A 12,815-nucleotide genomic window follows, 5' to 3' on the forward strand; every position below is an offset into this window, starting at 1 on the left:
CATGACCTCTCATTACCTCAGGCACATTCCAACATGAAGGGCCTTTCATATGCAGACAGCCTCACAATCACATCCCAACACCACAGTAGCATCATCAAACACACAGGACTACATTACATAACTAGAAATGGCTCACCCACAATAGAATGTCTGCATCTTCACAGAAGTCTTCAATCACTCTTGTAACCCAAAACAGACTTGAATCCAGCTCACACTTTGAATGGACAGTCTACCCCATTGAAGACACTACCAAACTTTTTTTTTTTTATTATTTTGCTTTGTCGCAGTCTCCCGCGTTTGCGAGGTAGCGCAAGTAAACAGACGAAAGAAATGGCCCAACCCACCCCCATACCCATGTATATACATACAAGTCCCCACACGCAAATATACATACCCATACATCTCAATGTACACATATATATACACACACACAGACATATACATATATACACATGCACACAATTCACACTGTCTGCCTTTAATCATTCCCATTGCCACCTCGCCTACACATGGAAATAACATCCCCCTCCCCCCTCATGTGCGTGAGGTAGCGCTAGGAAAAGACAACAAAGGCCCCACTTGTTCACACTCAGTCTCTAGCTGTTATGCAATAATGCCCGAAACCACAGCTCCCTTTTCCACATCCAGGCCCCACACAACTTTCCATGGTTTACCCCAGATGCTTCACATGCCCTGGTTCAATCCATTGACAGCATGTCGACCCCGGTATACCAGATTGATGCAATTCACTCTATTCCTTGCCCGCCTTTCACCCTCCTGCATGTTCAGGCCCCGATCACTCAAAATCTTTTTCACTCCATCTTTCCACCTCCAATTTGGTCTCCCACTTCTCCTCGTTCCCTCCACCTCCGACACATATATCCTCTTGGTCAATCTTTCCTCACTCATTCTCTCCATGTGCCTAAACCATTTCAAAACACCCTCTTCTGCTCCCTCAACCACGCTCTTCTTATTTCCACACATCTTTCTTACCCTTACATTACTTACTCGATCAAACCACCTCACACCACATATTGTCCTCAAACATCTCATTTCCAGCACATCCACCCTCCTGCGCACAACTCTATCCATAGCCCACGCCTCGCAACCATACAACATTGTTGGAACCACTATTCCTTCAAACATACCCATTTCTGCTTTCTGAGATAATTCTCGACTTCCAAACACTCTTCAAGGCTCCCAGGATTTTCGCCCCCTCCCCCACCCTATGATTCACTTCCGCTTCCATGGTTTCATCCACTGCCAGATCCACTCCCAGATATCTAAAACACTTTACTTCCTCCAGTTTTTCTCCATTCAAACTTACCTCCCAATTGACTTGACCCTCAACCGTACTGTACCTAATAACCTTGCTCTTAGTCACATTTACTCAACTTTCTTCTTTCACACACTTTACCAAACTCAGTCACCAGCTTCTGCAGTTTCTCACATGAATCAGCCACCAGCGCTGTATCATCAGCGAACAACAACTGACTCACTTCCCAAGCTCTCTCATCCCCAACAGACTGCATACTTGCCCCTCTTTCCAAAACTCTTGCATTCACCTCCCTAACAACCCCATCCATAAACAAATTAAACAACCATGGAGACATCACACACATCTGCCGCAAGCCTACATTCACTGAGAACCAATCACTTTCCTCTCTTCCTACACGTACACATGCCTTACATCCTCGATAAAAACTCAAAATCTTTTTCATTCCATCTTTCCACCTCCAATTTGGTCTCCCACTTCTCCTCGTTCCCTCCACCTCTGGCACATATACTGGCACATACATCCTCTTTGTCAATCTTTCCTCACTCATTCTCACCATGTGACCAAACCATTTCAAAACACCCTCATCTGCTCTCTCAACCACACTCTTTTTACTACCACACATATCTCTTACCCTTTTATTACTTAATCAAACCACCTCACACCACATATTGTCATAAAACATCTCATTTCCAGCACATCAACCTTCCTCCGCACAGCTCTATCTATAGCCCAAGCCTCGCAACCATATAACATTGTCAGAACCAATATTCCTTCAAACATAATCATTTTTGCTTTCCGAGATAATGTTCTCGCCTTCCACACATATCTATCATTGGAAATATGGTATAGAAAAGAAACAATATGAAAGTGGCCACAAATATAAGGACAGATGCATCGAGTGACTTATTCAAGAGAAGGTGTTTCAGATCAAGATGCTTGTAAAATGAAGTTTTGATGTATGAAAAAAATTTTTGTGTGTGTGAGGATAACAGTGTGAATGACATCAGTTTCTTTCATGAATCGACTACATACACAAATTGAAATACGCAAGACTTACAGTAATGTGGAATCCTTTGTTATTTTTAGCAAACTGGATACAACTTATGAATAAATTGTTATAATAAATGTATTTACCCCATCTTATATGAACAGGAACAGACAGATAATACATAAGATAGACAGATTTACTACATAAGATGGAAAGATTGACCAAGAGGAGATATGTGTCAGAGGTGGAGGGAACGAGGAGAAGTGGGAGACCAAATTGGAGGTGGAAAGTTGGAGTGAAAAAGATTTTGATTGATCGGGGCCTGAACATGCAGGAGGGTGAAAGGCGTGCAAGGAATAGAGTGAATTGGAATGATGTGGTATACCGGGGTCGACGTGCTGTCAATGGATTGAACCAGGGCATGTGAAGCGTCTGGGGTAAACCATGGAAAGTTGTGTGGGGCCTGGATGTGGAAAGGGAGCTGTGGTTTCGGTGCATTATTACATGACACAGCTAGAGACTGAGTGTGAACGAATGGGGCCTTTGTTGTCTTCCTAGCGCTACCTCGCGCACATGAGGGGGGAGAAGGTTGTTCATTTCATGTGTGGCAGGGTGGCAATGGGAATGAATAAAGGCAGACAGTATGAATTATGTACATGTGTATATATGTATATGTCTGTGTGTGTATATATACGTATACGTTGAGATGTATAGGTATGTATATTTGCCTGTGTGGACGTGTATGTATATACATGTGTATGTGGGTGGGTTGGGCCATTCTTTTGTCTGTTTCCTTGCGCTACCTCGCTAACGCGGGAGACAGCGACAAAACAAAATAAATATAAAAATATCTATAAGACTGGAAGCAGAGATTATTACACAGTACTAGGGTTACTAAACTACCAAACCTCTACAATAGAAATGAAAAGGATGAATCAGCAGGTGGAATGAGAATTCAATACTAATGAATGCAGAGTTAAGGCTCTTCAACATTTGAATGGCAGTACAGCACAAAGCTTAGATGAAGTATTTAGAATGTGAGAGGGGTAAAATAGGGTATGGACAAATTCAAAAGAGTATTATAAAGCATGTTTGATGAAATAAAAGACTGAGGGCTGAAGTGTTAAGTATAAGATAAATTGTATAAACGTTAGGGAATGGTTAAGCAAAAAATAACAGATACAGCATAGCAAAAGTGATACCTTACATGTCAGACAGGTGTCTAGATAAAGAGTACATAAGAAAGAGTTTTTGAAAAATATGCTGATCTTATGGAACTTGGGGTTTATTTCAACCACATATCCCATGAGCTTTACTATACAGCATGGAAAAGCATTCATGACAGACGAATCACGTGCTATATCACTGGACCAAACACGTATCACAATGTCATATCTGCCGATATGCAGCTGAAAGTAAGAGGCTTTGGTATCCTACTGATTTCCACACATAAAAATTTGGGAACAAGAAAATTACAAAAGAGATATGTGTGAGTTGTTACTGAAACCAAGTGCATATCTAATATAGGAATCATTATGACATACTAATTTTTGTGCTTGTAAGCATTCACCCATCCATCAAGGTCAGAGTTGGTTTCAAATGTAGCTTTAACAATTCCAGCTGTGGCCTCACTCTAAGGAAATGAAACACTTTACTAAAGCTTCACTGTACTACATTATACCTTGAAAGCAACATTACAAAAACCACTAATATGGCACCTCTTGATTTTTACCTTACCTATTACTTGGTCATTGCATATCTTCAAGTATATTTTCAAGGCAACTAATTATGGACTAACTTGGTATCACTCATACTACAAGAACACTTGTAGCTTCTTTTATTTCATTCAGAGAAGCAACTTAAAAACATATAGTACAGAATTAAATAAATAAATAAACTTCTGCTTTCCTAGTAGCTGAGATACATTCTCTGTGGCAACTACAGACGATGATAACCAAAGGCTTAAACAATGCAGTTACATTACTCCAAAACCTAAAGCAAAAATATTGTTTATAGTGCTCACTGGATAAAACATTATTTTCAGCAAAATAAATTCCTAATTACAGGTTAACCAAGTACTGTTTCAGAGACTCTCCATCAATAGATAATCATATACCAAAAAAATTTATTGATTCTTAAAAAATTTGAAGATGTGGGATACATAAATGTAAGAACAAAAAGACAAAAATAATATGCACAAGTGCAGTTCATACATTTATCATCTCAACAATATCCCATGAAAATGTTATGTACATTAAAAAGAAATATACCATCTCCCTTGGATATATTCCATTAGTCACACTACATTCATATCTACTGCAAAGTACAGTGCTGAGATTGCATGAAAACCAAGAGTAAAAAAATCCTGGTGCTGTTGTCTTCATCATTGGGCTAATTCTTTAAATACTACAAATATTAAAGTAACTTGAATATCCACATAGAAAAACAGAGTGAAGATTTAATACACCCTAAAATTTACTGAATACATTCAAACTGCCACTTCACTCTTGACATTTTACGGTCCTGCAGTGCAATATAGTTTTACGGCAGCACATGTTTGTATATCAAAATTCAACATGAACAAAAACGTGCATCTTAGGTCTACCTGTTTTCCTTATTCCTTGGAAAAATTGTGTTTTGTAAATATAGCTGACATAATTTTTTTCACAATTAGCCCTTCTCTCTAAAATACACAAACACATATACATATATATATATTAGAAATTATTCACAATATAATACTGAATTACTAGTTAACAGTCAATAACTCTTAACTACATATTCTCGAGATACAAAACATTCTGAGCACCTCTTTTATTTTCAGATAAGCATATGTATAAGTACATCAAAACTACTGCCTTTTGAGATTACTGACATCCATAGATAAATGCATTAATTCAGGTCTAAGTTCAAGAGGCGATTCTTCATATAGTGTAAAACCAGGTACTGAGATTCTCATGCCTTAAAAGAACCAGCAAGCATTCACATTGATAAGATTGTTAAAAATTTATGAAATCAAAATTTCCATTATTTCTTCGTTGCAATATCAATGTTAAGGGAATAACAAGTGTACTATAAAATAACCATGTATGTAATGTTCTGCAGTATGAAATATTTCTAAAGAATGAAAAACTTCAAAGCAATATTACAAAATAAAATCTTTAACAAAAACATCTACCTTGAATTTTTTTCATATAGAATTAAATTAATAATCTAATTTGGCAAGGATTCTTAAAAGGGTAAAAAGAAGAAAAGAAAGCATTGATCATGTTGACAACTGTGAGATACAGAATTAGTCACATGATAAGCCTATAGGAACATACTGAATTATCTTTGAGAAATAAGATTTGACTCGTAAGCAAACATATCTTGAAAGATCATTAGCCAGCACATCCCTGGTACTGTTATCTGCAGGCTGATCTTTTCATTTGAGCTGAAATTCCATTATAATACTTCTTATGAAATTACCATCAAAAATAATGCTTGGAATATATTTTCTCATTCCTTACACTTATTACTGAAATTAAGTAATGGGGGTAAAAAAAATATATGATTCTAAGAGGAATTCAGAATGATGGAACGTGTGGAAGCTTACTTGATTACATAGCATCAAAATTTGGTCTACATCCAACAGTAACTAAAAAAAAAAAAAAAGAAATTCCTACTATCCCAGGATTCTCTGGCCTTACAAAAAAATCACATAAATAGAAAAAGGTAAAGTGCACATTATTATAATTCGTCGTATTCTAAAGCACATGGTCTCCTGAATTCTTGTCCACGTTCATGAATCCATTTGTTGGATACTGAAAAGAAAAAAATACATCATGCTCCATCTATATAACCATTTCTTTATGTCAAAGATTAATGGCTCATTTAAAATTCCTAAACACATCATGGTCATATGTATAACATTCTTCCATAACTACTGTACTTTCCTACAAATATACCTTTACTGTCCTCCAACCTCATTTTTGGTCTCTGCTTAGACCCATCTCTAACCTCATTTATATATTCCGTGACAATTCTCCCATGTTAACTCATTCAACATAAACCAATTTTTTCAGAAGACATCAAATGCAAAGAAAATTGATATTTGTGTTATTTGTAATAAATGTATGTAAGGCTGGCTGACTGAATATAGGAGGTGAGAGAAAGTTATCTTAAAATTTTTTTTATTCTTTTCATTTTACTTACAAAAAAAAATCTGCACAGCCCTAATGTTTCAGATATACAGTAAATGCTGAGTAATACACATTTGTTAATTATGTATGATGATTCATTTATCATTTAACAGAAGTCATTGCTACTATCCGCATCAATCAAAATGAAAGGATAGAATGAGAGCTGTGTCCCCATGCTGACAATAGGGAAGGGAAGAAAGGTGATAAAAGAAGGGCAACAGTCAGATAAACAATGCAATGAAAAAAAAATTGAGATAAAAACTATTTCTCCACCATGGGCAGAGCCAAAAAACTTTTGCAACAGTATTTGCCCACCAGGAAGCTAAAACAGATTTATTATTCATTTTATTATACTTGATCGCCATTTCCTGTGTCAGTGAAGTAGCACCAGGAAACAGAAGAAAAATGGCACATCCATTCATATACAATAATAAACGCCCATACACGTACATATACATATCAACATATACGTACATACATATACATCCACAAACATATACATATATACACATGTACATATTTATATTTGCTTGCCTTCATCCATTCATGGCTCTACCCTGCCCCACATGAAACAGCATCGCTAGCCCCTGCTTCAGTGAGGAAGTGCCAGGGAAACAGACAAAAATGGCCACATTCATTCACACTCAGTCTCTGGCTGTCATGTGTAATGCACTGAAACCACAGCTTCCTACCCACATCCAGGCCCCATAGACCTTTCCATGGTTTATCCCAGACGTTTCACATGCCCCGGTTCAGTCTATTGACAGCACATCAACCCTGGTATGTTCAGGCCCCCATCACTCAAAATCTTTTTCACTCCTTCCTTCCACCTCCAATTTGGTCTCCTGCTTCTCCTTGTTCCCTCCACCTCTAACACATATATCTTCTTTGTTAACCTTTCCTCACCAATACTCGCTCACTCCAACTCTGATCTGCCACCTTTATTTAACTCCTTCCTTTTGATTTCCTGCTGCTTTCTCTTGTACCTCCCAGTCATTCACACTTCTTCTCTGTAGGTCCTGCCCATACACCTTTGTTTTCTCTTTCACTAGCAACTTTACCTCATCATTCCACCACTCACTCCCCTTTCCCACCTGCCCACCTCCCACATGCCACACACTTTTCCCACACATGCCAGCACTGCTTCCTTAAATATCTCCCACTCCTCAACCATTCCCCCATTCTTTTTTTCTTCTCACCTTTTGCCAGTCTACAGCCAGTCTCTCATAATATTTCTTTACACATGTATCATTTCAAAGCACCATTACTTTCATGGCCATCTTCTCACTCATATCATTCCCTCTTTTCTAGAAATCTCAACAAATCTTTATCCTTGCCTACACCAGGTAATTACCTGATCAGACAACCCACCAGCCAATACTCTTAACAGATTCAAATCCAACAGTCTCTCTCTTGCAATATGTAATATAATAATCCCTTTTACCATCTTCCCAACTCATCCACATATACTTATGTACATCCCTCTTTTTAAACCAGGTATACCAAATTACCAGTATTTTTGCAGGTCACAATTCCATGAGCTTTTGATCATTTCCACTCACCATACCGAACATTCCATATCCCTTACTTATACCCTCGACTGTCACATTACTCATATTTCTAAGTCATCCATCACTCGTACCCTATCTATTGTACTAAAAGTGTTGACACACTCAGTTGCTCCCACAACAACTCCCTCTCTTCTTCCTTCTCATGGCCAGATGCTTAAGCAAAATCATCTTTCATGTTTACCCTAAAAGTCTGAGGCTCATATATTCCTTTCTTGCCACAGGGAAATGAAACAGGATAAGTTCCCAAGTGCACTTTCGTGTAATGATCACATCGTCAGGGGAGATACAAGAAAGAAATATAACAGTCAGTTGATATAAATGAAGAGATGTAGCTAGGATGCCATTTGGTAAACAAGTGACTACCTGAATGGAGGTCAAATGTGATCAAGTCTGGCAACATGCGTATAATAGAATTCATCATGTGGACGAGAGGAAACTGTTTACAAATTTTATCAACAATACAGCTATCTAATTTGTATAGACCTTCACTAACACTTATATTACAATTCTTTGTGTATTTAATAATAGAAGATTCAACGATATTTCTCATGGTACAAGAGTTAGAGTTAATAACCAATATGGCATTACTCCAGTCAATGCAATGATCATAATTTCAAACGTGATTAAACAAAGCCTTTGATTCTATCCTTGTTCTTATATTATATTTACGTTGCTTGAGCCTAAGATAAGATCCTTACCAGTTTGTCCAACATAAAATTTTTTTTTTTTTTTTTTTTTTTTTTGCTTTGTCGCTGTCTCCCGCGTTTGCGAGGTAGCGCAAGGAAACAGACGAAAGAAATGGCCCAACCCACCCCCATACACATGTATATACATACGTCCACACACGCAAAATATACATACCTACACAGCTTTCCATGGTTTACCCCAGATGCTTCACATGCCCCGCTTTAATCCACTGACAGCACGTCAACCCCGGTATACCACATCACTCCAATTCACTCTATTCCTTGCCCTCCTTTCACCCTCCTGCATGTTCGGGCCCCGATCACACAAAATCTTTTTCACTCCATCTTTCCACCTCCAATTTGGTCTCCCTCTTCTCCTCGTTCCCTCCACCTCCGACACATATATCCTCTTGGTCAATCTTTCCTCACTCATTCTCTCCATGTGCCCAAACCATTTCAAAACACCCTCTTCTGCTCTCTCAACCACGCTCTTTTTATTTCCACACATCTCTCTTACCCTTACGTTACTTACTCGATCAAACCACCTCACACCACACATTGTCCTCAAACATCTCATTTCCAGCACATCCATCCTCCTGCGCACAACTCTATCCATAGCCCACGCCTCGCAACCATACAACATTGTTGGAACCACTATTCCTTCAAACATACCCATTTTTGCTTTCTGAGATAATGTTCTCGACTTCCACACATTCTTCAAGGCTCCCAGAATTTTCGCCCCCTCCCCCACCCTATGATCCACTTCCGCTTCCATGGTTCCATCCGCTGCCAGATCCACTCCCAGATATCTAAAACACTTCACTTCCTCCAGTTTTTCTACATTCAAACTCACCTCCCAATTGACTTGACCCTCACCCCTACTGTACCTAATAACCTTGCTCTTATTCACATTTACTCTTAACTTTCTTCTTTCACACACCTTACCAAACTCAGTCACCAGCTTCTGCAGTTTCTCACATGAATCAGCCACCAGCGCTGTATCATCAGCGAACAACAACTGACTCACTTCCCAAGCTCTCTCATCCCCAACAGACTTCATACATAAAATTTATCAAATTATATTACATGGTACTCAATACATTTCTGGCAAGTCCCTGATTAAGACATTCTTTATAGTATTGTTGTTGCTGAAGGTAACATTTACATTAAAGGATTTAAGCAACACGGGAAGTAAACTAGAATCATTAATAAAAGGTTCTTGGTTTCAAGGAAAGATTTGGGTTTAATTCTATCATTGATTTCTTTGCCAGAATATATCTTGAACTCATCCTCAATAAATTTTGGACTGCATAATCCCCTAAAGAACATAGACGGGAGTAATGATGATTTAACTCTGTCATGTTGTGCTGAATAATAATGGATATGCATGCATACATTGGTGGGTTTTCTACATATGCTAATCTAATGATAGAATGTACTAAATTGTTATGTAAAGGGATATTTGCCTGTAAATTTTCATTTGTTGGCCAAACACAAAGGACATCATCTACATACCTAAACCTAATGCATTAGAGGGTACGATATCCTTTAGTAACTTTGAAACAGAGTTATTAAAGGCCAATCTTGTCTTTGCCTTCTTTCCCTCCTTACCATCATATGAACCTCTGGGCAGAACAAATGAGATGTTATCTCTGTAGTAAGCTTTGTTTCCATGACTCCAACAATTTTAGGGGACTTTTTCCTATAACAGTTCTTAAATCTCTTTACCATATATTGCTAATCCATCAGCAATTGCATACATTGGTTTCTGTCAACAGTCAATCGATCAGCATAGTGCTAAGTAAGCACGCAAAATGAAAAGAAATGAAAAGTAAGAGAATGTTCTCTTGGATCTACCTTACATATGTACTGTGACGTCACTAACTGAGGAGGTTGCTGTATGGTTACTTGGTTCTATCAGTGAGCATCTGATAGCCTCATATGTTTAATGATGGTTGGATGGTGGTGAATCTCCATAGATACAGCTTATCCTAAGGTAAAAATGTTCTAATAACCCAATTTCCTAACATAAGCACTCTCAAAAGCTCATATGGTTCCCTCTTTAAGTAAGAAACATTTGAAGTATAGGCTGATTCTGATAAAGTGTAACACATCTGGCAAAACATTTAAGAGTGCAATTTTTTTTTTCTAAACTGCATGCAGTACTCATTATTGTTTCACATAATAGCACAGAAATAGTTAGTATCATCTATGATGTTCTACTTGACATATGTCATCAAGCAGAACTTAAATTTGATTATGTGGTCAACAAAGAAATCGCAATGAAATCTAGGGGATACCAAGCCAAACCAAGAGATAAGATAAAAAGCTGGTAACTATACAAATGGATGTTAGAAAACTTAAGACAAAGATGTATTATGGAGAAGGAAAAGAACTTGTGTTAAGTATGAAAGGGAAAGAAATGAGTACAGTAAAACAAAAAACTTTGAGCAAACAAAAAAAATTATAGAACAGCAAAAGAATATCAAAAGATGTTTCATATTCTTATTCAAAGGATATTTCCAGATAGGAAACAAACATTCAGTGATGTACTAACATGAAAAGGGTGTAATTATAGAATGAAATTTGTAAAGAGTTAAAAGCAACTTCCAAAAATCATTTCATATTGAACTGTATTCCCTAACAGAGAAAAGAGAGCAAAGCAGTAACTAAGGGTAATGTTAAGATTCCTGTAAATGCTCAAAGTATGGACAGAGGAACCCAACAGACCACATGAATTGTTCAAAAGCTGACAAGAGGAGGGATTATTTTAAAGGATATGGAAGTGGACATATAACTATTCTTAATATGGGAGGTACAAAAATACATCAAAATACTTTCCAGTACCTTTAAAAGCACATTTTGTAAATCATTAGAAATGATAAACCTGGAAATGAAAGAATACTTGCATAAAAGATGCTACCTAAATGAAAGGTACAGTTGGGTCAGTACAGATTCAAAGGCAAGGGATCATGCATAACAAAAATCAAAATACTTTTATAACAATGTGAGCACTGGCCTAGGCATGAGATATGGATGGAACAAAAAAACAACTGTGGGACATGTATGCATAATACAGGGATTCCTTTCATTGTAGAAAAAATTACTTTAATTGGAAGAGAATGAAGGATGCCTGTCAAAGGTACTTTCTTATACTGAACAAGAGGTTTATTGGGTCCCCTTGGGAATAGTCTCAAGTGTCCCTGCTAATTTCTCTACCTGCAAAGCTAACTTACAAAATAGATACAAAGTGAAAAGCCAGCTGGATGCAATACAGTGTACTGCCAAAGGGGTGCAGTTTAACTGCTAGTTAGCAAAACTAAGCTATGGCTGGATTGGTTGATTTAAGTCAACTCTGAATCTACCATGTACTAAGCTGCTTGTCAAGGTAAAAGTGATGACCAATCTAACTCTGAATCTACCATGTACTAAGCTGCTTGTCAAGGTAAAAAAAAATGACCAATCTATTAGGAAATGTGATTTCCAGTTTCATGGGATCTATGCTACAGCATATAAAGATCACAGGCATACATCTGTACAGTTCATTGAAAAAATATACATATATCCAAGATAATGAATAAGTCTCACTCCTTTTACAGCAGTGCTTTCACATTGATTTATATGCACAAAGTATCTTTCAACATACCAAATTTTTCTAAAACAACCTTAACATCCAGAAACTTTCAGACCTTTTAATATCTATGACTTGAATCCTAAAAGCATAAACTGTAGTAAGTTTGAAAGTAGGCCTGTTTTAATTATCAATTAAACCCAACTAAAACTTACCCCATTTGGTGCCAACGAGAACTGGACAAGCCGCATGTCGGGTCAGGGTGTCTCCCTCACCACTTGGGTGCAAGTTGTACCAGAAAGCGGCAGCGCCCTTCTTTGGCCACAGAGCCAAGTTGATATGTGGAAATACTGTGGCACCACCAGCCTCCACATCACTCATCTAGATGTGGATTATATATTCATTTAGATCTAACAACCATCTGACATCACCTATGATTTCTACTTAATATTTTAATATTTCAAGTGAGAATACTGACAATGAAAAGGTCTTCAATAGTTTCAACACCAAAGTTATTCTACAGCAGCAAGTATATCTCC

General features: G+C 37.5%; 1 protein-coding gene across 7 annotated transcripts in view; it reads right to left on the reverse strand.

The window, feature by feature from the left end:
* Window positions 1–4,087: 4,087 nt before the first annotated feature.
* PH4alphaEFB (prolyl 4-hydroxylase subunit alpha-1) overlaps window positions 4,088–12,815 on the reverse strand; it is a 208,980-nt gene continuing 200,252 nt past the window's right edge. For all 7 annotated transcript variants that reach the window (XM_071674780.1, XM_071674778.1, XM_071674784.1 and 4 more), the window contains 2 exons: window positions 12,492–12,657; window positions 4,088–6,070 (listed from right to left, as the gene is read on the reverse strand). In XM_071674780.1, the coding sequence (XP_071530881.1) occupies window positions 5,997–6,070; window positions 12,492–12,657 (240 nt within the window). In that variant the 3' untranslated portion in view covers window positions 4,088–5,996. The remainder of the gene's footprint in view (window positions 6,071–12,491; window positions 12,658–12,815) is intronic.

The sequence above is a fragment of the Panulirus ornatus genome, chromosome 20 (assembly GCF_036320965.1).
Source record: "Panulirus ornatus isolate Po-2019 chromosome 20, ASM3632096v1, whole genome shotgun sequence".
Classification (NCBI taxonomy): domain Eukaryota; kingdom Metazoa; phylum Arthropoda; class Malacostraca; order Decapoda; family Palinuridae; genus Panulirus; species Panulirus ornatus.